This window comes from Oncorhynchus mykiss, chromosome 5 (genome assembly GCF_057628025.1).
Source record: "Oncorhynchus mykiss isolate SJ-2025 chromosome 5, ASM5762802v1, whole genome shotgun sequence".
Taxonomy (NCBI): Eukaryota; Metazoa; Chordata; class Actinopteri; order Salmoniformes; family Salmonidae; genus Oncorhynchus; species Oncorhynchus mykiss.
Genome location: NC_143026.1, coordinates 45139224 through 45157810, shown reverse-complemented (window position 1 = coordinate 45157810; position 18587 = coordinate 45139224). Strand labels below are relative to the sequence as shown.

At 42.7% G+C, this 18587-nt stretch overlaps 1 protein-coding gene across 2 annotated transcripts in view; it reads left to right on the top strand.

Annotated features, from left to right (window-relative positions):
• arl15b (ARF like GTPase 15b) overlaps nt 1-18587 on the top strand; it is a 67723-nt gene that overhangs the window by 34114 nt on the left and 15022 nt on the right. For both annotated transcript variants that reach the window (XM_021603075.3, XM_021603076.3), the window contains one exon: nt 1039-1247. In XM_021603075.3, coding sequence (XP_021458750.1) covers nt 1039-1247 — 209 coding nt within the window. The remainder of the gene's footprint in view (nt 1-1038; nt 1248-18587) is intronic.

Here is an 18587-nt window from a genome sequence, read left to right as displayed (position 1 = left end):
TGATCACTGATAGTGCTCCAGAGTTCGTCTGTGGAGATGGGAGAACCTTACAGAAGGACAACCATCTCTGCAGCACTCCACCAATCAGGCCTTTATGTTAGAGTGGCTATACGGAAGCCACTCCTCAGTATAAGGCACATGACAACCCGCTTGGAGTTTGCCAAAAAGCACCTAGACTCTCAGACCATGAGAAACAAGATTCTCTGGACTGATGAAACCAAGATTGAAGTCTTTGCCCTGAATGCCAAGCATCACATCTGAAGGAAACCTGGCACCATCTCTACAGTGAAGCATGGTGGTGGCAGCATCATGCTGTGGGGATGTTTTTCAGCGGCAGGGACTGGGAGACTAGTCAGGATTGAGGCAAAGATGAACGTAGCAAAGTACGAAGAGATCCTTGATGAAAACCTGCTCCATAGTGCTCAGGACCTCTGACTGCAGTGAAGCTCCCCATCCAACCTGACAGAGCTTGAGAGGATCTACAGAGAATAATATAGATGTGCCAAGTTTGTAGCGTCATACCCAAGAAGACTCGAGGCTGTAATAACTGCCAAAGGTGCTTCAAAAAAGTACTGTGTTAAGGGTCTGAATACTTATGTCATTTTTATTATAATTTTTTTTTTTTTGCAAAAATGTCTAAACCTGCTTTTGCTTTGTCATTATGAGGTATTGTGTGTAGATTGATGAGGGGGGGGGGAACAAATTAATACATTTATCTTAAGGCTTTAACATAAAATGTGGAAAAAGTTAAGGGGTCTGAAACTTTTACGAATGCACTGTAAATACAGCGTATATGTGTGCGTGTTGGTATAGTTTGTATAGGGGGCCTGTATCGATTTTTGAAGGGGCTGATTAAATTAAGAGATACTTGAACTGGTACTGTGTGTGTGCCTTACTGTCCATGTGTGCGTCGCCAGGAGTGGACTCCATTTACAAGTACTGTGCTGGTACTAACTGTGTGTGTGTACGTGTGCCTGCATTGCTGTGTGTCTATGTGTACATGTCTGTGTCTGACTGCCTGTTCGCCGCTGTCTCCAGGAGCGGACTCGATAAAGAAGTACTGGTCGCGGTACTACCAGGGTTCCCAGGGGGTGGTGTTTGTCCTGGACAGCGCCTCCACAGATGAGGATCTGGAGATGGCCCGAACTGAGCTTCACTCTGCCCTGCAGCACCCCCAGCTCTGTACCCTGCCTTTCCTCATACTGGCCAACCACCAGGACAAACCAGCTGCTCGCACCACACAAGAGGTAGGCCGAACGCGCACACCGGTGCACACTCACACACACCTGCTACACGCTCTGAACAGGAGGAAACAACCAATGATGCATATCAACGCTATAGATTATGGTATAATATATATTTAGTAGAATATGTACACTGAGTGGACAAAGCATTAGGAACACCTTCCTAATATTGAGTTGCACCCCCATGTGCACTCAGAACAGCTTCAATTAGTTGGGGAATGGACTCTACAAGGTGTCGAAAGTGTTCCACAGGGACGCTGGCCCATGTTGACTCCAATGCTTCCCACAGCTGTGTCAAGTTGGGTGGTGGACCATTCTTGAAAAACCCAGCAGCGATGCAGTTCTTGACACACTTTAACAGGTGTGCCTGGCACTTACTACCATACCCCGTTCAAAGGCACTTAAATCTTTTGTCTTGCTCATTCTCCCCGTGAATGGCACACATACACAATCAATGACTCATTTGTCTCAAGGCTTAAAAATCCTTCTTTAACCTGTCTCCTCCCCTTCACCTACACTAATTGAAGTCGATTTAACACGTGACATCAATAAGGGGTCATAGCTTTCACCTGGATTTGCCTGGTCAGTCTATGTCATGGACACTCAGTGTATATCTATGGTAAAGATAGACTAGCTACCCATCCAGGGGGTGTACTTGTACATCAAGCTGCCTCAGGGTACAGGGATGTTCTGGCCCAGACAAGGCAACTTATGGCAACACTGACATACAAACTAACACCAACCCTGGACCTGGTGACTCAGCTTCACACTCAAGTAGATCAATTATGGTAACATAACACTTAGACAGTGGGCTTTTTGCGCACCTCTTTTTGCACATTTTGAATTCAAACAGACGACGAACACTAAAAACCATACCTAGCAGGCAGAATTTGGCACATTACGCTCAGGTAAAGACGTCTTCCCCATACAACCAGTATACGACCTGCCAACGGAGTCATGAAAGACATTGTAATGATTTCACTCTAACCAGTTATAGATGCTGGTTATAGGCCAGTAGACACCATTATAGAGTTCTAACTTACAGAGCCTTGTAAAAGTATTCAGGCCCCTTGGATTTCTTCACGTTATAAAGTCAGCAAAAAAAAGAAAAGTCCCCTTTTCAGGACCCTGTCTTTCAAAGATACTTCGTAAAAATCCAAATAACTTCAGATCTTCACTGTAAAGGGTTTAAATACTGTTTCCCATGCTTGTTCAATGAACCATACAAAGTTAATGAACATGCACCTGTGGAACGGTTGAAGACACTAACAGCTTACAGGCGGTAGGAAATTAAGGTCAGAGTTATGAAATCTTAGGATACTAAAGAGGCCTTTCTACTGACTCTGGAAAAACACCAAAAGAAAGATGCCCAGGGTCCCAGCTCATCTGTGAGGCATGCTGCAAGGAGGCACGAGGACTGCAGATGTTGCCAGGGCAATAAATTACAATGTCCGTACTGTGAGACGCCTAAGACAGCGCTACAGGGAGACAGGACGGACAGCTGATCGTCCTCGCAGTGGCAGACCACGTGTAACAACACCTGCACAGGATCGGTACATCCGAACATCACACCTGTGGGACAGGTACAGGATGGCAACAACAACTGCCCGAGTTACACCAGGAATGCACAATCCCTCCATCAGTGCTCAGACTGTCTTCAATAGGCTGAGAGAGGCTGGACTGAGGGCTTGTAGGCCTGTTGTAAGGCAGGTCCTCACCAGACATCACCGGCAACAATGTCGCCTATGGGCACGAACCCACCGTCGCTGGACCAGACAGGACTGGCAAAAAGTGCTCTTCACTGATGAGTCGCGGTTTTGTCTCACCAGGGGTGATGGTCGGATTCACGTTTATCGTCGAAGGAATGAGCGTTACACTGAGGCCTGTACTCTGGAGCGGTGTCGATTCGGAGGTGGAGGTTCCGTCATGGTCTAGGGCGGTGTGTCACAGCATCATCGGACTGAGCTTGTTGTCATTGCATGCAATCTCAACACTGTGCATTACAGGGAAGACATCCTCCTCCCTCATATGGTACCCTTCCTGCAGGGTCCTCCTGACATGACCCTCCAGCATGACAATGCCACCAGCCATACAGTGCTCGTTCTGTGTGTGATTTCCTGCAAGACAGGAATGTCAGTGTTCTGTCATGGCCAGTGAAGAGCCCGGATCTCAATATCTTTGAGCACGTCTGGAACCTGTTGAATCAGAGGGTGAGGGCTAGGGCCAATCCCCCCAGAAATGTCCAAAAACTTGCAGGTGCCTTGGTGGAAGAGTGGGGTAACATCTCACAGCAAGAACTGGCAAATCTGTTGCAGTCCATGAGGCGGAGATGCACTGCAGTACTTAATGCAGCTGGTGGCCACACCAGATACTGACTGTTGCTTTTGATTTTGACCCCCCTTTGTTCAGGGACACATTATTCCATTTGCGTTAGTCACATGTCTATGGAACTTGTTCAGTTTATGTCTCAGTTGTTGAATCTTGTTATGTTACAAATATTTACACATGTTAGGTTTGCTGAAAATTAACGCAGTTGACAGTTAGAGGAAGTTTCTTTTTTTTGCTGAGTTTGTGTTACAAAGTGGTATTAAAATTGATTAGTCTTTTTTTTTTCAACAATCTATATAAAATACTTTAAAAAAATATATATAGTCATTGCATAAGTATTAAGCACCCTTTGTTTAGGCAAGCCTAAATTAATTCAGGTGTAAAATTTGGCTAAATAAGTTACTATGAGTTACTATTTTAAAACAGTTACAGCGTTCAATGGCTGTGATGGGAGACAACTGAGGATGGATCAACAACATTGTAGAGACTCCACAATAATGACCTAAAGCGTGAAAATAAGATCTATCTCAAAACATGCATCTTGTATGCAACAAGGCACTAAAGTAATACTGCAAAAGAACTAAGCAAAGGAATATACTTTTTGGCCTAAATGCAAAGCCTTATGTTAGGGGCAATTCCAATACAACACATCACTGAGTAACTGCCTCCTTTTTTTCAAGCATAGTGGTGGCTGCATTGTGGTATGGGTATGCTTGACATCGGCAAATACTGGGGATAAATACTCAGGATAAAAAGAAACAGGATGGAACTAAGCTCAAGCAAAATCCTAGAGGAAAACCACACCACAGACTGGGAGAGGAATTCACCTTTCAGCAGGATAATAACCTACAAGGCCAATTACACACTGGAGTGGCTTAACAATAAGTTAGTTCCGTTAGTTCTGACGAATACTTATTTTCCACCATAATTTGCAAATAAATTCATTAAAAATCCTACAATGTGATTTTCTGGAAAAAATTTTCTCGTTTTGTCTGTCATAGTTGAAGTGTACGATTGTATGTGTATGATGAAAATTACAGGCCTCTCTCATCTTTTTAAGTGGGAGAACTTGCACAATTGGTGGCTGACTAAATACTTTTTTGCACCCACTGTATATTTCACTTATTTCATTTTTATTCATCTTAAAACATTTTTTTAACATTTCTTCCACTTTGACATTAGAGTATTTTGTGTAGATTGTTGACAAAAACAAAAAAAATCTACATTTTACTCTCACTTTATAACACAATAAAATGTTAAGAAATCCATGGGCCCGAATACTTTTGTAAGGCACTGACCTGCACTAACTTCTGGTTGAAGATTACAATCAAATAAACATGTTTTAGACAATCAAAAAGAATATGAAGCTCTAAAAGACATCATAATGATATCATTGCAACTCACAAATTGAAAATCACATTATTGTGGGAGCACCTTCTCTAAGAGTATGAATTAGGCTTTTTGAGCGTTGAATCCTAAGCAACCTGCCTACACCTTGTTTGAATTACGATAGACCAACAATAGGCAGTGCCTACTTCTCACACAAAACATATTGTTTTTGTGTTTAATAGAATCAGAATTCCATGGTGCCCCAGCGCAGCCCTGTGATTACAGTGGCGGTCAGGCAGTCGTCATGGATACCACTCTAGAGTTGTTTTAAGGTTAGCCGTGCTCATGCGAGCTAAACCAATTAAAGTAGCTGTCTGATTACCCTTGTTAACCTGCCTATTTTAAAGCAGCTGGTAAATGGTAATTGCGTTACTGCCTCAGCTGTGGCTGGCGGTGTGGTTCTGCTGCGTTTTAGTTTTGACAACGAAGAGGATTTGGTCATGGAGGCTAAGTGTTTGTTTGTCAGGTATGTGAGGCCTGTGTGTTCCAGAAGTTAGTGTCGTGGACCCCGGCACACATGTATACGAGAGTCGCCATTGGTGTGGGTTTGAATCCAAACCGCTGCCTTTCTGACTCGCACTCTGTCCTACCTTTCCTGGCTCCTCTTCGCGGTCCTATCCCAGTAAAACAACACACAAAAACACAGGGAAGAATAAAGGTCTGTGAGGTCTTTAATCATGTCTCGTCTCACACCTGCCCTCACCGCACTTCTCTCCTGCTGTTTCAGCTAGGGACTGTAGAGTTCTCATATTGATCTGAGGTAAAAAAAAAAACAACAACAAACAAACAGTAAAAGTTCTGTCCCAAGTTGTAAACAGGATGTACATGAATTGTTATGTCTTGCGATCAGTCCCGATTATATCCCAAATTACATCTTATTCCCTATGTAGTGCACTACTTTTGACCAGGACTGACTGGGTTCTGTTCAAACATAGTGCACTATATAGGGAATAGGGTGCTATTTAGGATGTAACTCCTGTCTGTCTCAGTCACTGGTCTTTGACCCTGCCTGGTACACATATCCTAAAATAAAGGTTCACCCATTTTGAATGTTATATTGTTTTTTGTGCATCTCTGTGTGATGTTCTATCCATTCCCTGGGTAATTTCATGTTTTCATGTGTATCTGCGCTATTGATGTTCAAGCAGGCAGAAATCCGTCTGGTGTTACGTAGCACTGTCGCTTTTAGATCGAAAATGTCTCTCGGGAGGATGTCTTCTCTCGAATGAGCCATTGATCATATGTTTTTCTTACCTCGAGAAATTTGTAATTTTAACGGAGGGTCTAGCACATTTGCATTGTGCAGTTGCCATAGATATTATACAAAGGAGATAGGAATCCAATGAATGAAGAAACGTTTCACGCTGCACCCAGCAGACTGTCGACCAATCGCGTCCACGTTATCATGCTGTGCCACGCGATTGATAAACTAATCGTCATGCCATCCCTACTCAAAGTCAGTGTATATGTCGAGAAAAAAGTATATGTTGAGAAACGTGCCTATTTTCTTCTAAAGTATGTAATGTCACGATTCCAAAGATATACGATACTACAGATGGGAAGATAATTATCTCACATATCGGAAAATATGTGTAATGTTGTGCTTCTTGTTAGAAAATTCATGTTGGGTTTTTGAGTTTAAGCCCAATAGCCTCCTTTGTCCCAAAACCGCCCAGAATGCAATTACGCGCCATATTGATGTGACATGGGCAACGTTTCCCATCTCCTCAGAAGTATATCTGCCGTTGCGAATGTTAGACTCCAAATTGTTAAGCACATCGATCTGCAGGTTTGAACATGGTGAGATTGTGGACTAATTGTGCAGTTTGTTTAGGCGATTTTTAAAGCTAACTAGCTATGTTACATGCTGATATTGTATTTGGTATCATTGTGTGTAGCTATGTTTGCTAGCAAGCTAGCCATCCAGCATGCCCATAGAGAGAGCATTGCATTTTGGATTTTGTAGAGGAATTGAGCTGCAACAGATTTCCACAACAATTTTCCATGTTGCTACCAACCTCACTATATGAAACATTTGTTCACCAAAAAAAAACATTCTCACACATTAGTGTTATTTAGTACTGTAAATTTAAGGAATATGTGGTTTTGGGTGGATTTTTCCTTATTATTGGGTGGATTTTTCCTTATTATTATTATTATTATTATTATTATTACTATTACTATTTAGTTTGAATGGATTCACTAGCAGCTATCACTGAAAAAGACTGAGGGAAAACAGCATTCCCGAGTAGGGTTGCAAAGGGAGGGTACGGTGACTTCAGAAAGTATTCATACCCTTTTGACTTATTCCACTTTTCATTGTGTTACATTGTGTTACAGCCTGAATTAAAAATGTGTTAAGACATGAAGGTCAGTCAATTTGGAACATTTCAAGAACTTTGGACCGCCACAGGAAAGGAAGACCCGGAGTTAGCTCTGCTGCAGAGGATAAGTTCATTAGAGTTACGAGCCTCAGAAATTGCAGCCCAAATAAATGATTCACGGAGTTCAAGTAAACACATATCACAAAATCAACTGTTCAAAGGAGACTGTGTGAATCAGGCCTTCATGGTCAAATTGCTGCAAAGAAACCACTACTAAAGGACACCAATAAGGAGAAGAGACTTGCTTGGGCCAAGAAACATGAGCAATGGACATTAGACTGGTGGAAATCTGTCCTTTGGTCTGATGAGTCCAAATTTGAGATTTTTGGATCCAACCGTCGTGTCTTTGTGAGACGCAGAGTAGGTGAACAGATGGTCTCCGCATGTGTGGTTCCCACCGTGAAGCATGGAGGAAGAGGTGTGATGGTAATTTGCTGATGACACTATGATTTATTTAGAATTCAAGGCACACTGAACCAGCATGGCTCCTACAGCATTCTGCAGTGATACACCATCTCATCTGGTTTGTGCTTAGTGGGATTATCATTTGTTTTCAACAGAACAATGACCCAACATATCTCCAGGCTGTGTAAGGGCTATTTGACCAAGAAGGAGAGTGATGGTGCTACATCAGATGACCTGGCCTCCACAATCACCCAACCTCATCCCAATTGAGATGGTTGGGGATGAGTTGGACCGCAGAGTGAAGGAAAAGCAGCCAACAAGTGCTCTGCATATGTGGGAACTCCTTCAAGACTGTTGGTGACGCATTCCAGGTATAGCCGGTAAAGGCAATGCCAAGAGTGTCTAAAGCTGTCAAGGCAAGGGGGGCTACTTTGAAGAATCTTAACAGATTTTTTGCTTACAACATGATTCCATATGTGTTATTTCATAGTTGTGATGTCTACACTATTATTCTACAATGTAGAAAATAATAAAAATAAAGAGAAACCCTGGATTGAGAAGATGTGTCCAATCTTTTGACTGGTACTCTTAAGTATTCACACCCATGAGTCAATACATGTTAGGATCCGCTTTTGCATCAATTACAGCTGTGAGTCTTTTTGGGTAAGTCTCTAAGAGCTTTGCACACCTGGATTGTAGAATATTTGCACATTATTCTTCTTAAAATTCTTCGCTCTGTCAAGTTGGTTGTAGGTCATTGCTAGACAGCCATTTTCACGTCTTGCCATATATTTTCAAGCCGATTTGAACCTTTTCACACATACCAACAAATGGGTGTCCCTGCAGCGTACCCTCAAATCGGTATGACTAGAACACTTATTTAGAAAGTACAGTTTCGATTGACGCAGCAGAAACAGAAACATTTAGCAGAAACACAGTCCTTACAAAGTTACAGTTAAAGTCGGAGGTTTACATACACCTTAGCCAAATACATTTAAACTCAGTTTTTCACAATTCATGACATTTAATCCTAGTAAAAATTCCCTGTTTTAAGTAATTTAGGATCACCACTTTATTTTAAGAATGTGAAATGTCAGAATAATAGTAGATTTATTTCAGCTTTTATTTCTTTCATCACATTCCCAGTGGATCAGAAGTTTACATACACTCAATTAGTATTTGGTAGCATTGCCTTTAAATTGTTTAACTTGGGTCAAATGTTTCGGGTAGCCTTCTACAAGCTTCCTGCAAGAAGTTGGGTGAATTTTGGCCTGTTCCTCCTGACAGAGCTGGTGTAACTGAGTCAGGTTTGTAGGCCTCCCTGCTCGCACATGCTTTTTCAGTTCTTCTAGGATTGAGGTCAGGGCTTTGTGATGGCCACTCCAATACTTTGACTTTGTTGTCTTTTAGCCAATTAGCCACAACTTTGGAAGTATGCTTGGGGTCAAGCAAAGAGGCACTGAATTTCAAGGCCTACCTTCAAACACATCCACAGGTACACCTTCAATTGACTCAAATGATGTCAATTAGCCTATCAGAAGCTTCTAAAGCCATGGCGTTGTTTTCTGGAATTTTCCAAGCTGTTTAAAGGTACAGTCAACTTAGCGTATGTAAACTTCTGACTCACTGGAATTGTGATACAGTGAATTATAAGTGAAATAATCTGTAAACAATTGTTGGAAAAATTACTTGTCATGCACAAAGTAGATGCCCTAACTGACTTGCCAAAACTATAGTTTGTTAACAAGGAATTTGTGGAGTGGTTGAAAACGAGTTGAAAGACTCCAACCTAAGTGTATGTAAACTTCCGACTTCAATTGTATGTCCTGAATGTGACCAGTTCAGTAGCGACAACATACACAATCATCCAAACCGGGAAATTGACATATCACAAGCGGAAACTGCTATATGAATTAGCCAATAGCAATTACTGTTTAATTCATCACATCACGGGTGAGCTCAACATTGTAAATAATTCAGTAAAAAATAAAATATGAAAGTAATCCGACGATGGGTAGTTTGTGCGCGCCGCCATGTTTGTTTTTCTCCTCAACCATAGATGATGATAAGAGGAGACAAGATGAGTTTGGTCTGTTTGCAGTATGCATGTTGAAGGGTTTGATCATTCATTATGATCATTCACTTCCAGAAGTTTACCCTTCACATCATTATCACATCTTAGGTCTGACAGACGTTTACGTGATACCCAGCATGCATTGTATAATGTCAACAAACATTGCGCCATAGGTGGCAAATAGCTTAGCACTAGCTCATTATAATAGTAGAATGTTCCAGAAAGTATTTTACACACATCATAGGTGCCCTTTACAATCTATGCAATAATCAGTGCATTATTTGTCACCAGTACTTGAAAACGTGAATAAAACTGTAAATACATTATGCTCCATACATTCATACTGTATGCTACAATGGAAATGACAACACAATATGCCGAAAATACGGCACTTACTTTGATAGGAATGCACACATGTCCAAAGTTATTATTTGTACGGAAAACAACAAGGTAGGCAATGCGAGCACCAGCCCGAAAATGTGCCAATTCGTGCAAGACTGCGCAAACTTTTGCATACTTGATCTGCTGAAACATTGTTAAAGTGCTTGGGCTGTCCTCGAAGAGAGAAGTTTGTCCGGCTCAGTAAAGCCTCAAACATAAATTGTCCGCAACACTGAAATGGGCTCCTTCTATGTGTTTTAATGAGGTGGAACACACCTCAATTCAAACTGTTGTTAGAAAGTAAAACTTGGTAGAAAATCATTTGAAATTGACAAATTGAAACGTAACACTATCAAGGCTAACTGTCATGTTGCGTAACAATCCCATTTTGGAACAGTGAGTGCATTCTGACATTACGTGCATAAAACAACTCACACTTTGGAACTCACATAATGGGTTAAGTAAAAACTGTAACTCGGCCACTCAGTAACATATAAAATTATATTTTGGTAAGCAACTCCTGTGTATTTTTGGACTTGTGTTTTAGGTTATTGTTCTGCTGAAAGGTGAATTCATCTCCCCGTGTCTGGTGGAAAGCAGACTGAACCAGGTTTTCCTCTAGGATTCAGCCTGTGCTTAGCTCTATTGTTTCTTTTTATCCTAAATACAACTCCCTAGACCTTGCCGATGACAAACATACCCATAACAGGATGCAGCCACAACCATATCTTGAAAAATGGACAGTGGTACTCAGTGATGTTGTGTTGGATTTGCCCCCAAAATACCGCTTTGTATTTAGGACTTAAAGTTAATGTCTTTGCCCCATTTTTTTGCAGTTTTACTGTAGTGCCTGCCTTATTGCAAACAGGATTCATGTTTTGGAAAATGGTATTATGTATAGGCTTACTTCTTTTCACTCTGTCATTTAGGTTAGTATTGTGAAGTAATGTTGTTGATCCATCCACAGTTTTCTCCTATCACGGCCATTAAACTCTGCAACTGTCTTAAAGATTCCGGTAACTTTGCAACCTTCTTCATGACCTGCAGTCGGCCTGTCTCGATGCACTAACCAGAGGTGCAGATGTTTTCTGTCATCTTTAACACTGCATTATCTCTCAATGCTTTTTGTCATAATGTACTTTTTCACATTGCCAGTTTTCTGAGTCTCGGGGTGTTTTGTGGTGGAAGTAGATCAGGTTTGAATGGAATGTTTTCTAGGTGCGCAGTTTGTAGTGAGCATGGAAATTGTGTGTGTGTGCGTGCTTGTGTATTCGCTTGCTCGAATGCGTGTGTTCGGCACTGCAGGTCATGGTGAAATGGGTCTGTATCAGGCTGGGGCTATAGAAGGCTCCAGGGGGGAAGTGAAAACCCAGAGCTCTAATGACCTGGCTGAGCAGTAGTCCTAGGTGGGTAGTAAATATCAGCCCCTTATAGAGTATCACCTCACCTCCCAATGTGTGCGTGCGTGCGTGCGCATGCTCCTCTCTTTCTTTATACACTGTGTGTGCACTTTCTTGGGCAGTGTTGCACTCAGATTTGTCTCAGATCAGCTGCAGGAGGCTTGCATATGATACCAACAGCTGATGATGTGCAATGAAACTAACATGGAAAAACTTCAATCGGCCACCGTAATCGAGACTCCCATCTGATTTATAACCCTGCATGTGCACACTGCTAGAGAGGGGAGATTAGCACACCATGCACAATGTATCTAACTTTTAAAGGTAGTTGAACCAGTCAGTCTGAATCGTTACAATGGTCTCCTTCTCAATGAGGTAAATCCAACTTTATTGTGCTTTCTCTATAGAAGTGCACAGTATGTATCCTGCGGTTCAGCTGGACGCGGTTCAGCTGGACTCGGCTCAGTGCAGTCAGCCAAATGTATGGTGCAAAAATGTGCGACTCACTTGCATGAAATACAATTCCCATATTCTACCGTTCCTGTGAGGTGAAATTTTTCTTCCGAAATACTGCCCTCAAATATTTCACCTTTGCAATTCACACACCTCTGGGATGCGGGCAGTAACGGATGGAGTATCCATCCGATACATTAGAAGCGATGGGGATGTGTGTGTGTTTGCATGGGTGTGTGTATGTTTGTATGGTGTGAGTGTGTGTGTGCGTGCGTGCATGTACTTGTGTGTGTACATGATGAGCGAGGATGTGGGGGCCAGTGGCCTGTTCCATGTGATACTTAAGGGGGATAATGATGATGGATTATCTGGCTGGCTCGGAACACGTTGACTTGGAACGACCATTTGATAATGTGTTTTTGTCCAACAGTACTCCCTGCTGTGTTTTGGGCAGTAATATTGTATTGTTTAGCGCTGCTGTGGTTGCCTGACAGGCAAGGCAAGTGCCTCATTGAATTATGGTCCTCTTGGTTGACTTTTGTAACTTGATTTGTTGTAGCGAAACATTTGTTCAGCATTAGAGGTCAAATGAGCTCGAGTCAGCTTTCTTTCACTACCTGTCTTTGTTCTGGGAACATCAAAGCCCATAACAGTTTGACAACTAGTAGTTATGTATGGGGAATGTAGTCTGTGTAGGTTTTGATGTATGCTGTAGGTTAAGCTATAGAGAGGGTTTCACTCAGTCCAGGGCCTCATTCTGCCACCTTCTAGCAGGTAGGATAGCCTTTGTCCAGGGTTAGCCTATTTCTCAATAGTCTAAAGTCTCTTTCTAGTCTAGCCTCATCCCTGACCAGGTGAAAGCCAGTCTTATGATGAGCCTTCACCTGTGTGATCTTGCTTTAAAAGGCTGCATCATGAGACACATCAAGAGCATTATCCCAGACACCCTGGACCCACTCCAGTTTCGCATACCGCCCCAACAGATTCACAGATGAAGCAATCTCAATTGCACTTCACACTTCCCTCTCCCAACTGGACAATAAATGAAATAACTATGTGAGAATGCTGTTCATAGACTACAGCTCAGCGTTCAACACCATAGTCCCCTCCCAAGCTCATCACAAGCAAGGGACCCTGGGACTGAACACCTCCCTCTGCAACTGGATCCTGGACTTCCTGATGTGCCGGCCCCAGGTGGTCAGGGTAGGCAACAACACCTCTGCCACGTTGACCTTCAACATGGGGGGCACCTCAAGGATGTGTGCTTAGTCCCCTCCTGTACTCCTTGTTCACCTACGACTCCATGGCCACGCATGACTACAACACCATCATCAAGTTTGCTGACAACACAATGGTGGTAGGCCTGATCACCGACAGCGATGAGACAACCAATAGGGAGGAGGTCAGAGACCTGGAAGTGAGGTGCCAGAATAACAACCTCTCCCTCAACATCAGGAAGACAAAGGAGCTGATCGTGGACTACAGGAAAGAGGGCCAAGAACGCCCCCGTCCACATCAACAAGGCAGTAGTGAAGCTGGTCGATAGCTTCAGGTTCCTTGGTGTCCACAAGGACTTAACATGATCACACACCCGCACAGCCGTGAAGAGGACACGACAGTGCCTCTTGCTCCTCAAGAGGCTGAAAAAAGTTGTTGACTGGCTGTATCATCGCTTGGTATGGCAAATGCACCGCCCCCAACCGCAAAGCGCTAAGGAGGGTGGTGTGGGCATCCCAGGACATCACGGGGGCCGAGCTCCCTGCCATCAACGACCACTATATCAGGCGGTATCAGATGAAGGCCCAAAGAATTGCCAAAGACTTCAGCCACCCAAGCCATAGACTGGTCACTCGGCTACCGCCCGGCAAACAGTACTGGGGAATCGCCACTAAGACCAACAGGCTCCTGGACAGCTTCTACCCCTAAGCCATAAGACTGCTAAAGAGCCATAAAACTGCTAAATAGTTCATTAAATGGTTACCGGGACTATCTGCATTGGCCTTATCTTGCACTGACTCACATACTAGACTATATACACTGAGTGTACAAAACATGGTGTGGGGGTGCTTTGCTGATGACACTTTTGGTGATTTATTTAGAATTCAAGGGACACTTAACCAGCATGGCTACCACAGCATTCTGCAGCGATACGGAAAAGCAGCCAACAAGTGCTAAGTATATGTGTGAACACACCTACCCTTGAATGAGTAAGTTTGTCCAAAACTTTTGACGGGTACTATAAAATATATACAGTGGGGCAAAAAAGTATTTAGTCAGCCACCAATTGTGCAAGTTCTCCCACTTAAAAAGATGAGAGAGGCCTGTAATTTTCATCATAGGTACACTTCAACTATGACAGACAAAATGAGGGGGAAAAATCCAGAAAATCACATTGTAGGATTTAATGAATTTATTTGCAAATGATGGTGGAAAATAAGTATTTGGTCAATAACAGAAGTTTATCTCAATACTCAATATACCCTTTGTTGGCAATGACAGAGATCAAACGTTTTCTGTAAGTCTTCACAAGGTTTTCACACACCATTGCTGGTATTTTGGCCCATTCCTCCATGCAGATCTCCTCTAGAGCAGTGATGTTTTGGGGCTGTTGCTGGGCAACACAGACTTTCAACTCCCTCCAAAGATTTTCTATGGGGTTGAGATCTGGAGACTGGCTAGGCCACTCTGGGACCTTGAAATGCTTCTTACGAAGCCCCTCCTTTGTTGCCCGGGCGGTGTGTTTGGGATCATTGTCATGCAGAAAGACCAAGCCACGTTTCATCTTCAATGCCCTTGCTGATGGTAGGCTTTGTTACTTTGGTCCCAGCTCTCTTCAGGTCATTTAGTAGTTCCCCCCGTGTGGTTCTGGGATTTTTGCTCACCGTTCTTGTGATTATTTTGACCCCACAGTTTGAGATCTTGCGTGGAGCCCCAGATTGAGGGACATTATCAGTGGTTTTGTATGTCTTCCATTTCCTAATAATTGCTCCCACAGTTGATTTCTTCAAACCAAGCTGCTTACCTATTACAGATTCAGTCTTCCCAGCCTGGTGCAGGTCTACAATTTTGTTTCTGGTGTCCTTTGACAGCTCTTTGGTCTTGGCCATAGTGGAGTTTTGAGTGTGACTGTTTGAGGTTGTGGACAGGTGTCTTTTATACTGATAACAAGTTGAAACAGGTGCCATTAATACAGGTAACGAGTGGACAGAGGAGCCTCTTAAAGAAGAAGTTACAGGTCTGTGAGAGCCAGAAATCTTGCTTGTTTGTAGGTGACCAAATACTTATTTTCCACCATAATTTGTAAATAAATTCATTAAAAATCCTACAATGTGATTTTCTGGATTTTTTTTTTTTCTTCTCATTTTGTCTGTCATAGTTGAAGTGTACCTATGATGAAAATTACAGGCCTCTTCTTTTTAAGTGGGAGAACTTGCACAATTGGTGGCTGACTAAATACTTTTTGCCCCACTGTATACATATACATATACACACGCACTACCGTTCAAAAGTTTGGGGTCACTTAGAAATATCCTTGTTTTTGAAAGAAAAGCACTTTTTTTTGTCCATTTTAAAATAACATCAAATAAATTAGAAATAGAATGTAGACATTGTTCATGTTGTAAATGATTATTGTAGCTGGAAACTGCTGATATTTAATGGAATATCTCATTTGGTGTACAGAGGCCCATTATCAGCAACAATCACTGTTCCAATGGCACGTTTTGTTAGTTAATCCAAGTTTATAATTTTAAAAAGGCTAATCGATCATTAGAAAACCATTTTGCAATTATGTTCGCACAGCTGAAACTGTTGTTCTGATTAAAGAAGCAATAAAACTGTCCTTCAGACTAGTTGAGTATCTGGAACATCAGCATTTGTGGGTTTGATTACAGGCTCAAAATGGCCAGAAATGAAAGCTATTCAATGCGAGAAATTGCCAAGAAACTCAAGATCTCGTACAACACTGTGTACTACTCCCTTCACAGAACAGCTCAAACTGGCTCTAACCAGAATAGAAAGAGTGGGAGGCACTGGTGCACAACTGACCAAGAGGACAAGTACATTAGTGTCTAGTTTGAGAAACAGACACCTCACAAGTCCTCAACTGGCAGATTCATTAAATAGTACCCGCAAAACACCAGTCTCAACGTCAAATATCTATTTTCTACATTGTAGAATTAATAGTGAAGACATCAAAATTATGAAATAACATGTAGTAACCAAAAAAAGTGTTAAACAAATCAAAATATATGATATATTTTACAATCTTCAAAGTGGCCCCCCTTTGCCTTGACAGCTTTGCACATTCTTGGTTTTCTCTCAACCAGCTTCACCTGGAATTGCCTTTCCAACAGTCTTGAATGAGTTCCCACATATGCTGAGCACTTGTTGGCTGCTTTTCCTTCACTCTGCGGTCCAACTCATTCCAAGCCATCTCAATTGGGTTGAGGTCGGGTGATTGTGGAGGCCAGGTCATCTGATGGCCAGGTCATCACTCTCCAGCTTGGTCAAATAGCCCTTACACAGCCTGGAGGTGTGTTGGGTCATTGTCCTGTTGAAAACAAATTATAGTCCTATGTGCAAACCGGATGGGATGGCATATCGCTGCAGAATGCTGTGGTAGTCATGCTGGTTAAGTGTGCCTTGAATTCTAAATAAATCACAGACAGTGTCACCATCAAAGCACCATCACACCACCTCCTTCATGCTTCACGGTGGGAACCACACATGCAGAGATCATCCATTCACCTACTCTGCGTCTCACAAAGACACGGCGGTTGGAAGCAAAAGTCTCATTTGGACTTTCCACTGATCTAATGTCCATTGCTCATGTTACTTGGCACAAGCAAGTCACTACTTCTTATTGGTGTCCTTTAGTAGTAGTTTCTTTGCAGCAATTTGACCATGAAGGCCAGATTCACGCAGTCTCCTCTAAAAATGTTGAAATGTCTGTTACTTGAACTCTTAGGAGCATTTATTTGGGCTGCAATTTCTGAGGCTGGTAAATCTAATGAATGTATTCTCTGCAGCAGAGGTAACTCTGGGTCTTCCTTTCTGTGGCTGTAACAAAGACGCTGTGAGTTGAAGCAGGTGAAACATTTAGTAAAACAACAAACATGGAACGAGACAACATAACAGTATCGTCTATGCGTAAACACATGAACTGGAGAAAGAATACAGGGGAGGTAATAAGTGAGGTAATGGAGTCCAGGTGTGCCTAATGATGATGAGCAGGTGCATGTAATGATTGATGCCAGGTGTGCGTAATGATGGATCTCAGGATCGGTGGTTAGTATTCCGGAGGAGCGGGAGTAGACGTGGCAGTGGCGGTCCTCATAAGAGCCAGTTTCATCATAGAGATTGATGGTTTTTGCAACTGCACTTGAAGAAACTTTCAAAGTTTCAAAGTTTCGCGTTGACTGACCTTCATGTCTTAAAGTAATGATCGGGTGTTGTTTCTCTTTGCTTATTTGACCTATTCTTGCCATAATATGGACCCTAATATTTACCCTATTTGGTAAATATAGAAATATTTTACTTACACACATTAACAAGTCCAATACAGCAAATGAAAGATAATCATCTTGTTAATCTACCCATCGTGTCCGATAAAATTTAAAAAATACAAAAAATAATAATAATCATGTTTTACAGCGAAAACACAACATAACGTATATACTGCTCAAAAAAATAAAGGGAACACTTAAACAACACAACACCAAGTCAATCACACTTCTGTGAAATCAAACTGTCCACTTAGGAAGCAACACTGAATGGTAATACATTTCACATGTTGTTGTGCAAATGGAATAGACAACAGGTGGAAATTATAGGCAATTAGCAAGACACCCCCAATAAAGGAGTGGATCTGCAGGTTGTGACCACAGACCACTTCTCAGTTCCTATGCTTCCTGGCTGATGTTTTGGTCACTTTTGAATGCTGGCGGTGCTTTCACTCTAGTGGTAGCATGAGATGGAGTCTACAACCCACACAAGTGGCTCAGGTAGTGCAGCTCATCCAGGATGGCACATCAATGCGAGCTGTGGCAAGAAGATTTGCTGTGTCTGTCAGCGTAGTGTCCAGAGCATGGAGGCGCTACCAGGAGACAGGCCAGTACATCAGGAGACGTGGAGGAGGCCGTAGGAGGGTAACAACCCAGCAGCAGGACCGCTACTCCGCCTTTGTGCAAGGAGGAGAAGGGGGAGCACTGCCAGAGCCCTGCAAAATGACCTCCAGCAGGCCACAAATGTGCATGTGTCTGTTTCTGACCGTTTGAGCAGACTCCATGAGGGTGGTATCAGGGCCCGACGTCCACAGGTGGGGGTTGTGCTTACAGCCCAACACCGTGCAGGACGTTTGGCATTTGCCAGAGAACACCAAGATTGGCAAATTCGCCACTGGTGCCCTGTGCTCTTCACAGATGAAAGCAGATTCACACTGAGCACATGTGACAGATGTGACAGAGTCTGGAGACGCTGTGGAGAACGTTCTGCTGCCTGCAACATCCTCCAGCATGACCGGTTTGGC